General features: G+C 38.7%; 1 protein-coding gene across 3 annotated transcripts in view; it reads right to left on the bottom strand.

Annotated features, from left to right (window-relative positions):
* FRRS1 (ferric chelate reductase 1) overlaps positions 1-21,362 on the bottom strand; it is a 28,362-nt gene that overhangs the window by 5,704 nt on the left and 1,296 nt on the right. The window contains exons 1-12 of one of the 3 annotated variants that reach the window (XM_065842335.2): positions 12,964-13,025; positions 11,980-12,011; positions 7,594-7,789; positions 7,235-7,371; positions 5,917-6,011; positions 5,059-5,209; positions 4,140-4,319; positions 3,137-3,235; positions 2,447-2,594; positions 1,777-1,893; positions 829-944; positions 454-540 (exon numbers count right to left, since the gene is read on the bottom strand). In XM_065842335.2, the coding sequence (XP_065698407.2) occupies positions 454-540; positions 829-944; positions 1,777-1,893; positions 2,447-2,594; positions 3,137-3,235; positions 4,140-4,319; positions 5,059-5,209; positions 5,917-6,011; positions 7,235-7,371; positions 7,594-7,789 (1,326 nt within the window). In that variant the 5' untranslated portion in view covers positions 11,980-12,011; positions 12,964-13,025. The other 2 variants (XM_071810380.1, XM_071810381.1) reach the window with 2 other exon arrangements.

Here is a 21,362-nt window from a genome sequence, read left to right as displayed (position 1 = left end):
CACAGTTGACAGCAAGAGGTATACTAATGTACCAGGCTAAGTGTAATCACTGGATACAGTTACTCAAATCCAAGTTCATAACAACACTTATTCCCAGAGGATTTACCATGTTAAAAGTTCAGCTGACCCTTCTGCACCCCCCTCCAAAATTGTAGTTCTCTTAAGAAAATGTGGAGACTACTGATTTAGTATGCAAAGCAACTGTGAGCAAGGACTTTATTTGGAGGAAAGAGGAAGGAAGGAAAGTATTAAAGTTTTGCAATCGCAGTTAAAGGAGGAAACACTCCTCTTCTGTGTTGCTAGGATTTGAAATCAGCCTACTTAGGGTAGGTTTCACAGTAATTTCCTTGACAATAGTTCTAACAAGTTAGTCATCAGTGGACCTCTTTCTCATTTGTTTGGTCCAACCTTTACATTTCAGTTAACAAACAAAACAAAAAAGCACACACTTACATGGCTCCAACCTCCTCGGTATATGAAAGGTAGCACAAAAGAAATGCTTGTAAGCATGACCGCAGTCAACATAAGCACACGATGCACCTAGAGAAGTTCAGTTTTCTTTTAGAAATGCTACAGCTTTCTTAATACACCATTAAAATACATTCAACAGATCTACAGTTAAATATGTACCTAGTGTCCTCTTCAGGCTTTGTTTTTACCAGCAAAGCAGGTGAACTTCTGCTTTGTAATTGTTCCATTTTATGAGATTAAAGAAAGATAAAAATCACACTAAGCTTAATCTCGTGTTTCTTGGATCCAGCAGGTTTATAATTCTGCTTACAATGAAGCTAGAAAATACAACTGGAAATATGGAGAGACTTTGCCCACCTGAAACCACATCTCCTTTCCAAACAGAAATGAATGAGACCAGACAGGTTTGAAGAATCTTGCAACAATAACACCAATACTAACTGTGGTAACCCAAGCAACAAACATTAGTGCTCCTGAAAATATAAATAAATAAATAAACAAACAAGCAAGCAAACATGCACAAACAAACACACCATGTAAACGCGAATAATTTAGCTGCTTATGAATACAGCTTCAAAGATTAGGTAATAGTTTAGTTGATGCACATATGGTCAGAACATATGAGTGGTAATTTTTAATCACCTGGTTCAGGCTACAACTTGCTAGCATTTATCTTGCTAGAAGGCAGATGATGTCCATATATAAGAGCCACACTGTACCCACACAGCACAAAGCAGTTCTGGCTACCACACATTTCATGTGCACCAGTACAGTCAGTACGTACTGGTGAGAGATGCTGTTCTGCCAACAGCTTCGACATCAGAGAATGGAAGGTGACATTTGTAACAACTTGTTTCACAAAGAATGAGAGATAGTTCTCTCATGGGCTTGCTTTACAGTTCAGTACTGTGAGAGAAAATATTCTCATTAACTTGAATGGCTCTGGACTGTCAGCCGAGTGGTTTCCCTATTTCAAAGAGAATTAAACCAACAACACAACTAGGTCAAATCAAGCCAGAGAGAAAAAGGTAAACAGATACAGGTCGTAATTATGAATTTAAGGGAAAAGACAAATGCAGGTTCACTTTCCTGAGTAAAAAGAATCTTATAAACACTGTTCTTCAAATGAAAAATTAAAATCTTTGCTCTTTCTTCACAGTCTCAGATCTTGCCAGCCAAAAGTATCTATAACTTGAGTGCCAGAAAGACAAGAGGAAATACCTACTCTGCAATAATGAGGAAAACCTAACTCTCCAGTCTCAGCAAGTCTAGAACTGGAAAACAAAACTAGAAGCTGCAGCTTACCATGAGCTTTGATAAGTCGTGGGGATCGGGAACCTCCAATATCCTGAGGAAGGCCTGTGACATTGTACATTCCATTGGTGATCAGAGGCTGACGACTATGTTTATGCATTAATCCACCTAAGCAGTGACATAAAGTGGTTTATGTATGGCTGATGAAAGCCACTGCACTTGTAAAATGTGCTCATGCTTTATTTCAAGCCTTGTTGTGACCACCAAGCATAGTCATGCAGACTGAACTGCTGGTATACAATATGGTAAGAAGTCTGTGAATCAAAATTTGAACCTAAGGTGTCTTGCACACTTAATGTACAAGAACCAACTCATCCCTCTACAGAAAATAGCCTTCTGCACAACACACACAAGAGGTGAAGAATAATTAATTCCCTTTGATGCTAGTCTCCATTTCGAAAATATGTGGCCAGCTCTCAAGAAGCTAACAGTTCTTCACATCAAGTGGGCATGCAACACACATATAGGAGTAAGACGAACTTCCAAAAGCAAAGCCATGATCCAGAGAGGTTGTAAAGACGACTGGACTAAGCACCTCAAACTTGGAAAACAGAGTCCTTAGTTCAGACACTAATTTTCAGCTAAGCCATATCTTACATACAGGTTACTAACTCATTTAGAGCTGTTCAAAGAAAGGCAACCAGATGCAAGTCAGGTTTACCATCACTAGCTTCCCCATCTGCCAGAAAGATGTAGTAACTCGCATCCAGATCAAATCTCCCTTTATAAGCAGGAAGACGAATATTCCTTCTGAAGGAGCATTGAAGAACACCATCCACAAGTCTCCACGATACATCTTCAAGAGCATTCTGTGAAACACAAGACATTCAATACTCTCCCAGTCTGAAAACACTGGGTAATTGGCTTAAAAGTCACCCTGCAAAAGACAAGAGTATCAGTGGTACACAATGAAAGAACAGCAATGATTGAGGGGAATGAAAATCTCTCGCATACCAATTTAGAAGGTATGTCAATAAGTCAACACAATAACATAAGTGTTGGACTTATTATCACAAACTTTTCCAGCTCATAACAATCTCCCCTTCCCTTCCAGCCTTTAAGATATATTGATTGCAACTGCAGCCCTACCAAAGGGATGGAGTAATAATGGACACAAAGTTCCTCAATGGAGTAAGCTCCTATCATGTGACTGACTTTTAAAAACCAACTTTAAACTTCCAAAAGTAACATTTCCAGGGAAGAAAGAGCCAAACTAATTTCACCTTCAAGAATTATGTATTCATCTTACCATTTATAGCTGCTGTGCAAATAAAAGCACAAAGCAGCAGCCAACCATTCATTACTTCAAACCCACATTTGCAAAAGTGTCTTAAGTTATTTTCAAATGTACCTCTGAATCCAGAACAGGAGGACTTCGCCCCTTCAAACAGGCAGTGCTTACATGTACATGGTGGTCCTCACTAACACACACATACGCATCATCACCACCCTGGAGAGTTTAAATGTAAAAATATTTGTAGCCCAATAAAAATCAGTCTCCAAATTCATTTATTGATTTAATATATGCAACAAGACCCAAGACAGAATTCTCTAGCTGTCAAGTTATTACTTCCCAGCTTTCAAACACATCAGTATTACATGGGAACCACATTAAGTCAAACAGATGACACACAGTAAGGCACATCATGATATACCCTCCCTCTGAAGGTAACAACCATGTTATCAGAAGTTTTTTTAATTATTTAGAATGTACTGAATTAGCCAGACAAGATAGACATGGATGTTTATGCCATTTAAACACCCTCTTTAGTTAAAAGTTGGTCTTTATAGCTATGAGGAAAGCCAAGTAGTGTTAAGAACCAAGTGTTCTTGCACTAGGGACATAAATGCTAATATAAACAATGCTAATATAGACAGCATCTCCTCTGTGTAACAGTTATTTTATGGATTATGCATTTGTCAACAGCATTGTCCATTTTAACACCAATTAGAAAAAAGGATCTCTAAACACTTTAAGATAGAATGGAGTCACTCCTGTACAAACGGTTTTCAGAAAGCGTAGCAACTTGGCTTCTGATAGGCAAGAGTTTTTGTCTGGGTAACAAAGCAAGACTGCTCCCACCAGCAATTCCAGTCAGCTACTGTGCAGACAGGTTGCATTCTGCCAACACGTATCTCCAGGGAAATTCTACTGCAAATAGTCAGGCGTGAGCTAAAACTGAAAATCCACCTATAAAGGGCAGCCTGGGAGCACTCCCAGCACTATGGGAGGAACGTTACCTTGTTTGACATCTATCAGCATTTCAGTTTTCCATTTGCATCTTTTGCTAGAGTATCATTCAAACTTTACTAATATCACAAAAGCATCTAAAGTAGTAGAATAGGACACTCACCATCCACTGGTCATGGGACAATGCAAATGCTAAATATCCTTCACTTGGACCACTCATTTCAATAAGTACTGAACTCTTCTCTTGTTGGAAGGACAGAAAAAAACAGGAAGCACTTTCAGGATCACAGTTTGAAGGGTTTCTAATGCAGAACTTCATACTTCCACAATCAGATGTATTAAACTAGATAAGTAAGCAAAGAAACAAGTCAGAAGCAATGAGAGTTTCCCTCTTCTTCCTCCCTTTCTATCCCATTCTAGCAGAAAGCATACAAGGAACAGCAAAGAAATGCCATCTATGTCTGCATGCCAATCTCTTAACCCATCCTGACAATTACCCCAGGACTGGCAGGTAAAATAGGGGTGAGCTCCAAGCTGTACTTTTACTCAAGTTGAATTCCCAGAAGTGTTCAAGGCCAGGCTGCTTGGGTCTTTGAGCAACCTGGTCTAGTGGAAGCTGTCCCTGCCCATGGCAATGGGTTGAAAGTAAATGATCTTCAAGGTCCCTTCCCACCCAAACCATTCTACAATTCTATGACTAATGGAAGCCAGTAACACAGTAACTCATTGAAGGAAGTTTCTGAGCCTGCAGTTACTAAATAGGAAGTTACTAGTCAAGATCAGAGCAAATCTTTTCCCATTTCTCTTCCCAGACATACATAATATTTTCTGACCATTAAGTTCTAAATGTTATATCAACCTTTTGACCCATGCATGCTACCACAAAATGTAATGTAACCCACACAAGTTTAGGCAGCTCAACTAACACAACAGTGTAGCTGTCCATATTCTTGGTCTTTGATATCCAAATTACTCATCCATCATCTCTCCCTTTTGTCAATAGGGTGTATCGATGTGATTTCATTAAATTCCATTGATCACAAGCATTAAAGACAGAATTACTCAGGTTTATAATTACTTACTGGCTTTGATAAGTAGGAAACAGGGTATGAAGTTGATACAGCCTCTGATGTTGCACCCAAGGGTGTTGTTGGGGATGGTGCATTAGGCTGAAAAACAATGGGACCGGGAATCTTCACCCAGAAAGTCCTGTATTTCTTCACAACTGTGGCTCTTAAACACAACACACACACAGTCACTATTGTATAGATCAATAGCTGCTTGCTACTTTAAAACAGAAAAAGGAACCACTTCTATAGCTTGTACAACTTATTTGTAAACCCACCATCTTTATGCAGACCCTTAACACATTTTATGTATTAAAGTAGGAAATTATCTGAAATTTCATTGGAAAAATAATTTTAAGATGTATTACTGCATGTTCTACTGGTTATGAAGAACATTCATGCCTGTGGCACAGATTACAACCTCAGAGAACAGTTGCATAACTTTTATCCATTAGTTCCCAAAAAGGCAGCAATATAACAAGAGGGTATACATACCATTTTGTTAGGTACAAGCACAGAAGAAGATTCTCAACATTGTATATTACAGGCATGACAAGTGAGCAGTTAACTAGAACTGAGAAGCTGGACTCTGAATCCCCTTCTACTACTGACTCCCCGCCATGCACAAAAAAAAAAAAACACACAACAAAAAAACACAACACACAAACTAATGATCTCCAACATTTCAAAAACAAGCAAACAAACAAACAGACTACATTAATGTAGACTCTGCAGCAAGCAAGAAGTGTCAACTTTTCAGTCCATTAGACCAAGAATACTTTTCAGCTGATGGCCAATATTTGACATAGATGATCATACAGGTGTGCTTTATTTGCATTTTAATAAACTAGAAGTAATGGTAAACGTACTTACAGAAACTGTACACGTTTTGGTGCATCTCCAGGAGCAAGCCAATAAACTTTTACGTATTTCTTTTTTGCTTTACTTGTGTGACTGACAGCTGAATTCTGAAAACACACACATATTCAAGAGCAACACAGTGGATATGCACTAAGGAGATTTCAGCTAACACAGCCATCACAGGCTGCAGCTCAATCCTAAACAGACACTGCACCATTAAACAGCACAGACTCAGTGCCACTGCTTCCCCAGTCAGTCATCATTAACTCCAATGAAATCTACCACTGAAATTTACATATACTAACAAACTTTAAGACTCAAAGGAGCAACTAGAGGTCTTACAAACCAGAGAAGACTCCAATAATGAGACAGAGGTCCCTGCAGCATTTATGCAGAAATGGTATGATGATGTTCAATTTTTTGACAGTAAAAGCATGAAAGGACAACACAATGACTGTACAGCGAGAACAGAACTAGTATTCCAGAGGACCAAAACCAAAAGCAGTCTTGGGGTCAGTGACTTATTCGCACAAGACAAACAGATCAGACACAGCACTGAACTAAGTCCCCAGACCACAGAGGGCACAACTCAGACATCCCCATAGCTTTATGGCATTGATGAATGCATTAATTGGATGCCACTGGGGAGCAGGTGGTAGAAGTGGAGAGAAGATAAAATATATCTAGGCAGATTGAGATCTTTGTCCACACCAGATCAGATGACAATACATGTTCATTAAGTTCAAGTGGGTTGCTGAAACACCACCCACAGTTCACCTTGCTTGCAGGAGGCAAAATGGATATTGAAGATTGTGATCTAACCTGTTACGAGGAAGGCTCCATTAACAGTAACTGACAGAGCAACACTAAAGAAAATAGTCTATTCTAGTGTTTGTTTGCCACAATAACTGACCTAAACTTTCCTTGCTGTAAAACATTTCTCATGCTTGTTAAGGACAGAGAAAAATGATTGATGACTCTTCTTCTCAGAGTGAATAGAACATGCTCTCCTTTTTGTCATATTAAGTAAAATAACCAGGAATACACTACATTCATTGTGCACAAATAAAAGTTGTTATGAGTGCTGCATCTTCCTGCAGGAGTCAATAGTCTTCTACCACAAGGCTAGTTTAAATGATTAATAAGAATGTAAGAATAGTCTGACAGAGCTGCAGTGAATTGTGGCCTCCATACCACAAGTTAGACCAACTTCCTTAGAGATGCTCTGAGCTCAAAGAAGATTACATTGCTTAGCTCTGTCCTATTACAGACATGGTTGAGTACAGACCCCTTAGTGCCTGATGTCCCATTTTCAGACACCACACTATACCTTGGTACGGCCACATGTCAGAAGCTGAGAAAGTCTCCGATCAGCTAACACAAAAGAACCAACTGCAGGGCTATCCAGGTGATCTGCATCCCGGGCTTGTATGAAAAATCCTTCAAATTCTGGTCCAGACAGATGAACTGAAATAAGAAGAAAAATAAAAGGAAGTTGAAATATTCTCCAGAGAAAAAAAATGGAATATTTCAATAACCACCAGAAACTCATTTTTCAGGCACTGAATGACTGGTAAATGGATCACATGAACAAGATTCAACAAGATAAATCAAGTATAGCTGAGTGAAGTCATCCTATAACACAAAGAAACAGTAAATTAAACTCTTCAGCTATGACTGACACAATACCTTCTATTTTGTCCCCTGGTTTAAATTTGGTCTCATCCACTGTAATTGTGTGTTCAGGTGACAGTTGTGGAGAGCCACCATGACAAGGTATCATGCTAGTGCAGGCTTCTCTTACTTTTCCATTCGGATAGCCATCCACAGATGCACAGAAGCAAATAAACATCCAAACAGCAAAAGCAAGACCAGGCAGCTCCATCTATATAAAGTAAGAGTTACAGACAATTAAATACAAACATTTACATTACAGGTCACCATTCATCTGTAGAAGTCAGTTGAACACTGAAATTTAAAAACATGTTTAGAACAAAAGCATGCATGAGAAGACAGCATTCCCAGCTGCAGAAGCTAAAGGTAAGGTGTACTTCTGGTAACTGCCAGACTCTGCAAGAATGTTCACAGATACCATGTTTCAGGCCATCAAGAGTAGAGACAGTAGACGGATGCCTTCATCCACTGGGGAGGGTTATTTCTCTCAGAACATTTTGACATTGCTTTTTAAATTTCTTTTGCTTACAACTCTCCTGTTCTCTTCCCCCTGCCACCGCCCCCCGCAAAAAAAAAAGTCCAAGTCCCTTAAATATCTGGCACAGGACAGATGCACCTTAAAACATGTTTCATTCATGTATAAAGGTCCACAGCAGTTAGGAATTACACAGCTAGTAGTACCAAGCCCACTCTTATTAATCACAGCTTCAAACTGCATCATTACAGAGTGCCTTCAGTTTCCACAACTCATGTCTATTTCTCCATGTATGACAAATAATTCCCAAGTAACAAGTTCTTCTTTCTGCAGGGAAGCTAAAGTTGTCACATGTCAGAAATAGATTTTATACATGCAAAAGAATGGGAATTTGGTATAAAGATACAAACAAATAAATATGTATGTTTGTTGCAGACAAGCACAAGACTTTTCCTTAGAACTCTTCCATTTGGATATTGGACTTCGAGTCAATTATTCAAACAACATCCCTGCTTGTCACACTCTCATTAGGGGAACAGCATACATGAAAAATATGTAGGTAGTACAACCCAAAACAGTTATATGAGCCCTAATTTCAGCATTCGTTTGTTAATGTTTTGCTCTGCCACAATCCTGTCTTCAAAAAAGCTGTGGTAATTGTTTCTCTCCTTAGCAGAATGCAAGGCTTACAGTTGTACCGTTGTTTACAGAACACCTTAGCCAGCAAGAAAAAGCGTTTACATGTCCAAAAGGCCAGGAAAACAGAGATAAACCTCCTTTCAATCCTTAGGCACAAGAAGTGGGTTATCAGCTCTAATGGAACACACACCAGGCAAGTAGGTTTGTCTTCTGGAAAAGCCATGCCCACTTTGCACCAAGTGATAACTAGTATCAGGTTATGAAGTTCCCCGACATCGCATATGGATGCAAAGATAGAAAAAGCACAAAGCTACTTCAGACTGAGCTCTGATATCTAAAAAGCAAATGAAGACAAGGCATGCCCTTAGTCTTGCACACTCTCAGAGTCATCAATCTTAACTTTTCCAAAGTTCTCATACATTCAGTGCTAAAACACCACAATATCCAGGAAAATGCCACATTTGTACTTCAACAACACAGCTCCTTGGCAAACTTACACCAGTAAATAGAAGAAAATCAGAGATGAGAGGGGGCTGAACTGGAAAAAACACACACACACCACATTCAACTCCTCCTCCCAAATATTCAAGATAACATTGTGATAGTATCTTTTACTTCTCGTTAAAGTAAGCTTTTCCTTCTAGTTCCAACACTTCTCCAAACTGTCACAAATTTACATCAACATGATTTTATTCATAAGTTAAGGAAGCCTATAGGAAGATAAGGACTAAGATTCAGCACTACAATGGCATTAAAACAGCTTTAATACATATCAGTGAAATCTTCAAAACAAGTTGCTACCAGAAGAGATAAGGCTGCATACCGCAGAGAGAAGAAAAAGAGTAGGTTAGTATTCTAGTTTAAGTAGCAGAGGATGTGGTAGGGATTTAAAATGAAACACAAAATGTTATTTGGCAGACTCAGCTGACTCAAAAGCTGTCAGAATAGGAAGAAGCAGAGATGAAGAGAATGAAAAAGCCCCAAATCTGAAAGAAGTACCGTACTGAGTAGGAATTTCTTAAAACACCTTTTCCTGTTTAAACAGGGTTAACTGTAGAAGAGTAGCTTTCTCTATGCATGCTCAATGATAGGGGCTAGATCCTATAAAGAACAGTAATTTCTCTATTTAAATTTAGCCTTCCTCAAACAACACTTACTCAGCTGCCTGGAAAAGTCCCTTTCCTCCTTTAATCTGGTAACATGCTACAACACCATGTGTTCCACTTACACAGCAAAAGATGAAGATGGAAAGCACTCTTATAACATCAGTCACTCTGTGGTTAAAGATTAATTTTGTATTTTTCAGAAGATATCTCCTAAAGTGTCATTGTAAACAAAACAATACAATAGGTCAACAGTCTAGAGAAGTCAAACTTTAAGAAATCATTCTTTAATTTCAAATTAAAGAATTCTAAACTTTAACTCAAATACCATAGTAAAAACCTTTTCATAATACGGGAGAATATATTTAAAACTGTAGTTTGCAATAAGCAAAAACAGAAGTTTACAATCACTCATCTGCTGCCCCCAATTCAGCTAGCACCTCACTGTGCCTCCTCACCCCCTTTTACAACATGCACACACCACCTCAGCCTTCAGCCAAGACCTGTTCAAAACAAGCCACATCCCAATCACAGTGAGCAAGAAAGACAAGGTTACAAAATCTGAATGTACAGGAAGGAAAAAGGGAAATCCAAGGGATGCCTATAACTTCCTCATATAAGCAGGTTAAGATGTCTCCTTTGGCTCTAAAACAGTACCTGTTACAAAAGCATAAAATAATATGTCGTGCCCTCATGGATCTGACAGCCTGGCCAAGAGAAGGAAAAAGGGAGCTAGTCTGGAAAGCTGAGCACATATCATTAGTAGTTCAAAAATGAACAATACTAAAAAAAAGCACCTAAGGAAGACACATAATTAAACTAATGAATCAGTAACAAGCAACTCTTAGAAAGGAAAAGAAAAACTGTCTCTATACTCAAGCTGAAGATCAATAAGCAATTATATCCATCCTCAGCCAAGTATTTGCACAATAAATCATCTGTTTTGCTAAACAAACAACCAATCAACAGAACTCAGCCACTAGCAAGCAACAAGTCACTCCCATATAAAACAGTCACCACTTCTTCTGGGCCATTACACGGTTTCCTCTTTTCTCTGATTGCAGTTCTACAGCCACAATAGTGTACAACCCCAAATAAAAAGCATTAGGATTAATGGCAAAAGGATTTGTTACAGAGAGGTTAAATTCAGGAAAGCTGAAGTGTAATATGTGAATCATGCTTAACCTTACCACAAAAAAAAAAATGACTTAATGACTTTTAAAGAATAAAGTAAAAATAAAAACAGTTCTCTGCCTGTATCAAGAGGAAACTGAGAGACTGATCAAAGCTATTGCACCTTACAGAATTGCTACTCTATTATTCTACTCCTCTCACACACAGGTGAATTAGCAAAAAAAAAAAAACCCCACACACAGTTACTTCACATTCTAATACTCTCAGTTTCCACTATAACTTGCAGATATGTCCTTCTTGACAGATTCTGCTTGCAAATTATATTGAGAAGATTTGGCTGTAGTGGTTTATTTACAGTCCTTTGAAATGCAACTCATCAGCAGCAGCCTACTAATTAACAGACAGTAAAGTTCCCTGTAGCAAAGAGGAGTAAGAATAACTGACTTTAGGACTGAATCATAATGATGTTAAAAAACATAAAAGCCAATTCCTACAGCATTTTTCAATTGACAATTCTCCACTGTTTTTGTTCACTTACTATCATTTGAGCAATAGGGAGTTTAAGTATTTCTGCACTATCCAGAGACTTGTTTTCCAAGATAAATGCATTACACTGAAATGTTTGTGTTAACTAAAGGCCTGAAAGTACCAACAACCTCCTTCCTCCGACCTGCCTGCCAGCTGCACACCATGCAGTAGATACACCAGCAAATGCCCCCATCAGGGTTACAAGGATGTGCTACAGAGCACACCGGCTTCATCTTCAGAACACAGACACACAGTGTTGATTACACAACCTCATGCCCACAAGATAAAATATACACACCTCAGGCTCTCAGGTCTTTGTACTCAGTAAATGTTCAGAGAGAACAGCAAGGCTTGTACATTTCAAAATGAGTTTTTATAAGGCTTTAAGTGTAGCTAACTTACCTTACAGCCAGTTACAGTGATCAAGTCTGAGTAAAATTGCTATTAGCTTTCTACTTACAATGAGACAACTCACTCTACATCGTAATCTCTTCAGTTTGACTTGCGTTTAACAGTACTAACCTTTATCACAGCCAGGATCAAAGGAAGTTTGTCTGAAAGAAGAAACAGTAGACACAAAAAAAGGAAACATTTATAAGAGCATTCTTCACTGCAGGCACACATTTTATACTGCTTCCCAGGCTGCGCATATCAGACCCTACACTTCAGCTGAAGTGCATTAAGTCGTAATGAAGCACCAATCCTGAAGCTTCCTTTGCTTTGTCAGCCATTGTCACACATGTGCTTCCACAGACCTCAGAGAGTTTCAAATTAAGCAATTAATTTAATTATCTTCTGATGCAGCAAAGGTGGCTGGGGGGTGGGGGGGGAACACCACCAAGCAAGCCACCATTTTTTATACCTTTTTCCTCAAAGCACAAGTTGGTACAAGTTTGCAGCATGATTTCAAGGCTTGCTATGCAATTACTCCCATCAAGGAGACACACTCTTTTAGAAGAGGAATAAGCTATCTCAAAGAATACAATAAGTCTCTTTTTTTCTCCATGTATCCCACTATGTAATCTTTATGCGTATAATTTTTATGTATGTAATCTTTAAGGCCCCAACCCTGCAAACTTTTATCTATATGAAAAACCCCAAGCTGCAGGGTGACCTAAAAATTACAGCTTGTTACCCAAACAAGCAAATCCAACAACAGGATCAACACATTTGCTGTAACAGTTCACGTACTGCTATCTTCTATACACATTAATGAAAGAAAAAAAAAAAGTAATATTCACATTATGTTAAGAAGCAAACAAGATACAAGAGGAACACAGTTGGCCTGGCTTCCAGATAATATAAGTCATAACTTACCTTCACTCAATCAGGCAAGCACATTTGAGTTTTTTCTATAGCAATAGAAATGTTTGTGTGCAAGGAAGAAGCTACAAGGTGCTTCAAAAGCTTCACCAGAATTTAATTTGCTTCACAGCTGCTGTAGATATTCTACTAAGCAGGTGTAGTTTTCAAGAAGCTTGCAATACCCACACTTTGAGCACTCACCGGCGCTACTGTGACCAAAGTGCTCTGAGCTCCAGCAGCGTCCCAGCTGCCACAGCACCGCTCCCGCAGAAAAGGGCAGCGGGCGGGCCGGCCCGCCCCTTCTGCCGCTCTAGCCTCTCCCCGCCGAGGGCGCAGGAGCTGGGCGGGCCGGGCGGAGGCCTCCGGAGAAAGGGCGCTGCGGGGCGCGGGGCTTGCCCGGGGTCGTGCGGGCCGGCCGCTCTGAGCCGCGCCGAGCCGCTCCGTGTTCTCGCGTAAGTTGCTGCTGGTTGTGAATCCCTAGCAGGACCGGGGTCCTGGGGGCTGTGTTAAGAGCACGGAGTTTCTTTACAGTCTCCAGACCTCGGAGGTGTTGGTGAAGGTCCTGGTTTTGCAACTCGAGCCTTGCGCTGGGGGTTTTACTGGGAGATTGTCCTTGTAAAAGCTTGCAGAGCTCATCTGCGCGGCCAGTCGTGTTCCTGAAGGTGTTTGCAAAATGAAGTTTTTCTTATCAAGAAAGCAAATAAGCATTGGCTGTAACTGGGTTTTGCTGGCAGAAACTGCGGTTACTTCCACAGGCTTCTCAGAGTTGTGTTTTTCTTTTATTCCGAGTCCTTAATGGCTCGTAAATCAAAGTAGCACAAAAAAGGCAAATATTTAATAAAGTGTCCTCCCATATAATAGAAACATTATGTTTGTGTTAACAAACACTTTGACTGGAGGGCTCTGGTAATTGAGTTGCTTATTAACAGGTCTGAGCAGTCCTAGTCATCCCAATACTATTAATTTAGTCATATTTTCTTGAAAAGCACTAGCTATTAAAATCTATCAGGCTTGCAAATGCTCTGTTATGCTCTACCGTTTTGTCAGTTTTTATAAAAGCAACATTAACCTTAGAGTTACTCTGTAATAGCATGTTGTAAGATATATTTAATTTGAAAAACTATAGTGAACTACTTTGCCTAATCAGACAAATTATTTGACTGTTACACTTGTATTATCTTGCTTGTGCGAGTCACTGGGAAGCTGAGATCTCACTAAGTATGCAGCACCTGAGGAAAGGTCATGCATAATCAATAGCTTAAAATTAAATATCTATATTTCCCCTTAGCTGGAGGGGGGGAACATCAGTTTGCAACAGCTGTTCATGAAGTCCCCAAAATATGAAAGAGTTTGATAAAATCATAAGCCCAAATACATACATGCTTCTTTAAGTGTTTGTGTGTCCCTAATTAGTTTATGCTTGTTATAAATGCCTTCCTTGCAGATACATTATTAGTATGACAAATACTAACATAAATACATTTACAGTTTGAAAACTCTGGTGACCACAGTGAACAATATTCTTCACAATATTTAGGTTCATAACTTGCACAGGTTATAATGGAATTAATATCCAAATATTTTTAAGATCTTTTTTTAGGGTCTTGGCTCATGGACAAGATGAGGTGTATACTTCTGAACCACTGTTATAAATATATGAATATACGGAAACAATTCCCTCATAAAGACCTGCAAAAAGGGATGAAAATGCAAGCTACAGTCCTGTTGGAAACTGACATCAGTGTTTAAGAAAATAAAGAAATCATTGATCTTTGAAAGGTAAACCAGGTAAGGGAGGAAATACTGTTTTGCTTCACATTTTATAGCTTTTCTTATTTTAGAAGGTGTTGGCTGTTGCTGAAGAGCTACAGAACAAGAAAACCGGGGGAGGGGGGGAAGAAACCCCCTGTCCCTCCCAGGAAAATAAAATTACTTTGTAACTACTGAGTACAAGTACTCATATTCCTCCTGCATAGGCAAGCACAAATCTGTCTGGAGGGACACAGTATGCAAACATACTCGTCTCCTTAATAAAAAAAATAAAATAAAATAATAATAATAATACTCAATAGTTCTACAGCTTTAATGAAAATATTTCTGTGAAAGAGTACTGCATGCTAATTTGTTAAGTGTCAATATCCAATATGTATCAAAGAAATAAAATGCATTAGGATATATGAACTATAAAAAGTCTGCAGATACATCTTCTTTGTAAAGTGTACTGCAATTATAGTTGGTAGTATGGTCGTAATAATTCTGTATTTATCACAAAGCAGAAGTTTCTCGCTTAATCAAATGATCAGAGATATAGAGGGCTGGTGGTGGTTTTTTAATCTTCCTGCAAGCCTGAGGAGAGATAAAGTTGTGTAACCAACTATTGAACTATGTCAGAGGATGACAATGTCAAGTGGAAAATGAACAGCATCTAAAATGAAAAGAAGCTGATGACTTTTTTTTGCATAGTTTGTTACCAGATCTCAAAGAACTAAGTGACAGCTTGTTCTTTTGAAAGCACCAGTACTTTCATAAGGGAGACTTCACGCTGAGTATATAAAGGGGAATTTCTGTTCCTCTGAACTGAGGAAACAATTAAGTAGAAGATATATAATTTTGGAAATTAAATATTGTGCTGCCCAAGGCATGTAATGGTATTTTTCAAGCCCAACATAATATAAAAAACAATAAGCCATTGAAGCTAGGTCTGAAGAGAACCCATGTTGTTACGTGGTTCCTTGTAATTAAATTTCCTCTTAGGTATTAAGCTAACTATAGAGCAAAAACTGTGTTATTTTAGAAGGTCAGCCCTTGCTCAAGTTTCGTATATGTGTTCAGTAGGCAAATGGTTTCTTTATGCTACTAGCCACGTTATCACAGTGAAATATTGCTTGAGTTCAAATCAAGTGATGTGCAAAAAGGCTGAATCCCTATCAGATTCTTTTGATGATGGATAACTGTGATCTAAGAAGTTTTTGTTACCACTGTTTTCTGTTTTCATATATTCACATGTGTTTGAAAAAGGGCATTTAGATTCTGTTGAATACATGCAGGATACTGGTCTTCCTGTGAAGAGAACAGTTCTGACACCTGTATTTATTCATCTCCCACTTGTGTATCCCACATTTACAAGACTAGACTTCAGCATTTTTCAAGCTTTTCAGCATTATCTTAGCTAAATATGTATTAGGAAATAATAATAATAATAATATCTTAGGAAGACTTTTTTCCTACCAAAGTAATATGAGTATGCTTTTTTTTTCCTCCAAAGAAAGAGGAGTCATGACCATCTAAAAGGAAATAAATGATGATAAAAGTCACGATGTAAGATGACATATTTTTCTCATAATTAATTAATTATTTTCCCTTGAGCTTTGACACTGTTTCATGCTTATTTGTTTTATCAACTGACTTAGTCTTAACCTACAAACTAGATAAATCTATTCCACTGACTTGCAGAAATATCCTTTTTATATCTGCTTCTCTTTGGTTTATATTCCCCTTTACTAATCAGCCTTCTTTACTTTCACTTTTTTTAAACTTTATGTCACACATAAAAAATCACACTTGGAAATGTATTTATACGACAATACTTGTTTACCCAGAGGTATTTTAAAATAAAGCAGCATTTTGCGGCTTTCAGTCAATTCCACGCAGTAGCCACGCGGTGGCAGTAGCCACTAAGTAAAATAAGGTTTTCCGCTCTTGCCTACATAGAAACCCGCGTGTTTCTGTATCTCTATTCTGACACGTCAGTAGCTGAACTACCCTCACAATTCCTTGCTTAACTGAAATGAAAGAATTTAGTTTGGTTTCCTGATATGATTTGAGCCATGCCCGTATAGGTGTTATGATGTAATGGCAACCTGCCACTTTTCTGAAAGAGTGTCCACTTAATTCAGTGTACAGCACAATTAAATCAATGGTTAAAGGACTGCTGTAAAATAATTTTACCAGCTTCAAGGGATGTGGAACATTGCTTTATCTGATGTAAACTACTAAAAGTGCTGAAATATTAACTTTGAGTTTTCTATATTTTTCATAATTTCTGGGGTACTTTTAAAATTATTAATTTTATTATATCAGCAAGGTGTGATGAGCTGCTATTATTCCATTCCACGGGAAGCAAAAAGCTTGCTGGCAAAAGCATTGACCTGTAAGTGCTTCAGTTTAAGGCACTTTAGACTTGATTACACAATTCGTAATGTAGAACTACAAGATTAATTCAAATTTCGTACAGTGCCTCTCTGCATGTTGATCAGTTTCTTTGCCAGCCAATCTCAAATTCCACCTCTGCTCCACAGCTTTTTTTCCTTCTAACTTTCCTTCAGACTAGGAACTGATTTTCCCACTCTTTTCCATCTCAGAGGTCCTTTCACAAACAACGCACTTCCAGTTTTTCACCTTCTTCTCAGCAGCTCTCCATTTGTCTCCTTCATTGCTTATAACTGTGTTCTTTGTTCAGACTGTGGGGTTTGAGATTGCTCTGAGCTGAAGCACAAGCAATGGTTCTGTAGGGGTGATCCATGATGTGCAATGCTTTTGGTTAGAGCAACATGCTGGTTAGTACGTGTCCAGTACCCCTGTTTGGTGATGGTGATGTTTGTGTGTACTTGGTAGGAATGCTTGCGGGGATTTTAGCTCTTACTTTAGCAAGTGTCACCTAAATGCTTGCAGAGACTTTCAAAAGCTAATAAACTGATCAGGCTATAACAGAGCTGGTAAAAGGCATATCCAACATATGAGAGTTTCAAGAAGAGAGAAGATGGTTTCATACCAGCTTTCAAGTGCTATAATCAGCGATCCTCACTTGATGAGCACAGTGAGGTGTGAAGTGACTCGGTCCAGGGATGGTGTGGAAAGCTGCCTCCTGCAGAGCCAGGTTAGTATATCATCTGTGCAAGTTAGTACCTCCAAGGAAGTTCCAAATTTTGGGGGAACCTACTTGCACAGCACCTGCAGTGACCCAGCAAATATGTCACTGACACACTCAGAGGCAAAATATCAATATTGCACTACTATATGAGACAGCAATTCATCCTCCAACAAGAATTCAGCTGGAATGGAGAGCCAGCAGGTTGCACAGAGGTAAGGTACTCTAAAGAACTATGCAGCAGCAGTTTGCCCCAGCATACAGCAGTAATTCCTGCGTCCTGTGAGTTCCCCTGGCAGCTGCTGCCCAGTTATGGGCAAGCCACTTCTGAGCAGCACTCCTAAGCTCAAGTTCATGGCTAGCCAGAAGATCTGATAATATGAATAAGACAAACATTAAGTTAGGACTTGGAATTTCTGGTAGCAGCCTTTGGTAATAATTCAACTGTAAATGATTCCTATATGGCAAAAGATTTGTCAGTCTGAATTTTAGGTTTGAAGCATTCTAGTGCAAACCACCCTTGCAACATCTTCCTGCTCATGTTTAACTTGGTGGTAGAAAATAAAAACTGGTTGAGAAGAGGTCTGGGACTGAAAGTGATTTGTCAGTAAGAAATGTTTGTTTCAAGGCATGAAGATGAGGAAAAGATGAAAATTCTCTTTTAAAACAAATGTTTGTTGTACTCACACATTTGGTGACATCTGCAGTATACCACAGCGTGGCAGACTCTTTAAATCACTACGGCCCACAGACCTCAGTATTAGATTTCAGATAACCTCAGGCTGTGTGTGACTAGTACATAGTTATTTCTTTGCTTAAAAATCAGATGCTGATTTTATACAACAGACATTAGTCCACTCAGTTGTTTACCATTTGAGCTTAAAGAGCTGTCTAGATAAGATTTAAGGATTATTATTTTAATGGACCAGTAAAACATCCATGGTATTCTCACTATAGTTTGATACAGTAGAAAGAAGAACAATTTACAGGAAGATAAAAGTGCTGGTAGTGATTCAGCAAACTGGTGCAATATGTTCTCCTTGTAAAACAAAAATTGGCCCAGTATGTGTGAATCTATTTTACACTTAACTAAGTTAAATGGTATGAGAATAACATTCAGTGGCTTCATTTAAATTTTTGTTTGCCAAGTTGCCACATTTGCAGAAGATTATTTATATCAAGTTAATGTGATGCTGTTAGCTAACGCACAGTTAAATGTATCTTAAGCAACTATGAGAAAAGCTACATGTGACTATAATAAAACTTGGACTACTTTAAAGATAAATGCATTGAATTCTACAATTTTCTATCAAAAATTAACAGCAGTCTAACTTGATACATAAGTTAAAGCAGAGAGCATTGATTGTTTGAGGCCACACAGTGAAAGAATGGCTGAGCTGCGCTTAAAAACAAACCATAAATGCTTCTGCCATCCAAAAATTCATGATGACACCAGGTTCATCTTTGAAAGGTCAAACAACACTGCCAAGAAATTAGAGGAAAGGGCGTTTACATGTTCAGTAAGAACAACCTGCATAGGCTAGTGTCTTAGCTTCTCTATCTCATTTGATTTCTTATTTATACAGACATTTTTATTCTAGCCTACTCTTTATTCCCTGCCTATAAGGCTATTGCAATCTGTTTAGCTATTTAGAAGAGATTAAAAAAAAAAAAAAAACAGGCTGCAGGTGATTACTTCCATGTTCTGACCAATACTGGATTCTAATGTCCAAGGCCATATGTAAATGCCTGCTGGGCACATAATGTGCCTAAGAACAGCACTTGTTTTCAGCCACTGCACAGCAAAGATCTAACTCACAGAAAAAAACTGCAGTCTAATCAAATTGCAGACATAGAGTTTTAAAGAAAAGCAGCTTTCTTTCAAAATCAGGTTTGCATTTCTGGATGAGATCTCCCCATTAGAAGACAAAAGCTTGACAGAAGATTCAACATCTCTGAAGCTTCCTATTGTTTGAACAATAGCACAGTGTTAATTCATGAATTTACAGGTCATGAGTGTGGGGCATTGAGAAAAAACTGTGCTATCACTTTAAATTTTACGGTCTCATATCTCCTGCACACAGGCCAAAGGAATCTGCCTATAATTTTAGTTAGAAGTTCAGTTAAGTTCTCTCCGTGCTAGTTGGCTTCTACTGTTGTCATTGGGACCTATTGTTTTGCTACTAAAAAAAAAAAAAAATAGTATTGTCATTGTAAGTTTTCTAAGTTACTACACATAACCTTTACAACAGGCGTAAGCAACATGACGTGTGATCTGACACCCAGTGAACATGCTCTCCAGAGTGTATTGAGGCCACTGCCAGGATGAGTGTTGTGTAATCCTGTGTTGCAAAAGAGAAGGTGGGAAGAGAGACAGTACTAGGAAGATCTTTGTAAAAGAACTGAAGAATTCTGGTATTAATTTATTTGAAAATGCTGGAAAATTACTTCCTGATAATGACTTTGATATGGTATCCACTCTTATTTTGAAGTAACTATTGATCTTTTCCTGCTGTGGTATATCATATCCCACACAGAAAGACTGCAAACTGAAGATAAAATGGCACTGTGAAATCCACCATTTAGATGCCAGTGCAGCAAATGCCATGTGTGATTGCTGTTGGCTGTGTCCTACACAATATCTGCAATGCTAAATGGTAGCACTTGTGCACTGATGTTTTGCCGGTGGGGTTCCCGCATACAGAATGCCTGCTCAATTTGCGTCTGCTAAATTAACACAGGCCCCAAGTCTGTAAGGGATGTGCCAGTGTAAAGGTGATGTTGATGGAGGAAGGATAATAGCAGTCTGCTCTGCTGTCCTGATTAAAATTAATCAAGGGACCTGCTATATTCATTCAGTATGTTTATAATAGTGGGGGTTTTATATTGAATTGAAGGCAAATGAAGCGATACTGTTCTAATTAGTAAGTGATTTAGTAGTAGTTAAGGAACTTCTTTGTTGTGTAGTTGATCAAGTCCTTATTTCCACTGTTAACATCTGTTTTAGCTACAGTCACAAGTGTTGGTCAGAATAACTGCTTCAGGATTTGGAGGTTGTACACTAGTTTGGTTTCTAATGATTTTTGTCCTGAGAAACTTAAAAATCTTTGTTCATAAATGTGGATACATTTCAAAACCTGTCTGAATGCATAGTATAGTGAAGCTGTGGCAGTACAAACCTAGTAATTAGAATTGGCTCAGTGTCCCTATCAAATAGGGAAAACCAGTTACATTTTAAAACTTAGTAGCAGTGGTAAAATTGCCTACAGTAATATGTGTTTGGGTTTTTCTTGCTTTTCACAGCATGTGGTTTGGGGTAGCTATTTATGCAAAGGATTTGGCTAGATAGGTGTTATTTCCTCATGGCATAAGCAGCTTATGAAGTTTCTAAATCACACCCCATTTGCAGTCTGTGACAGGACAACAGCATACCTGGAGGAAGAGGTGAGACTCTGGCAGACATTGCAAAGTCACTTTGGGATGCCAAAGCCTGCTGAGGACTATAGCAAAGAGATGGTGCAGATCTTTCAATGATGTGTCTGTTGGTTTCATTCCTATGATTGTCATGCTGTGGGAGCTTCTTGTATTTTCCCTTCCTATGTTGTATTTCCTTTACTAGGACATGTCCAATTCAGAGGAAACAGACAGCATGTCAGGAGAGCTGGGCCTCTGCTAAGTGCAGGTCTGTCCTGTATACAAAGCATGCAGGCCAGTGAGCTGAGTAAGGAATGAG

This window comes from Patagioenas fasciata, chromosome 6 (assembly GCF_037038585.1).
Source record: "Patagioenas fasciata isolate bPatFas1 chromosome 6, bPatFas1.hap1, whole genome shotgun sequence".
In the NCBI taxonomy this organism is placed as follows: domain Eukaryota; kingdom Metazoa; phylum Chordata; class Aves; order Columbiformes; family Columbidae; genus Patagioenas; species Patagioenas fasciata.
Note: the sequence above shows the minus strand (reverse complement) of the source record. Positions and strands in the feature narration are given on the sequence as shown.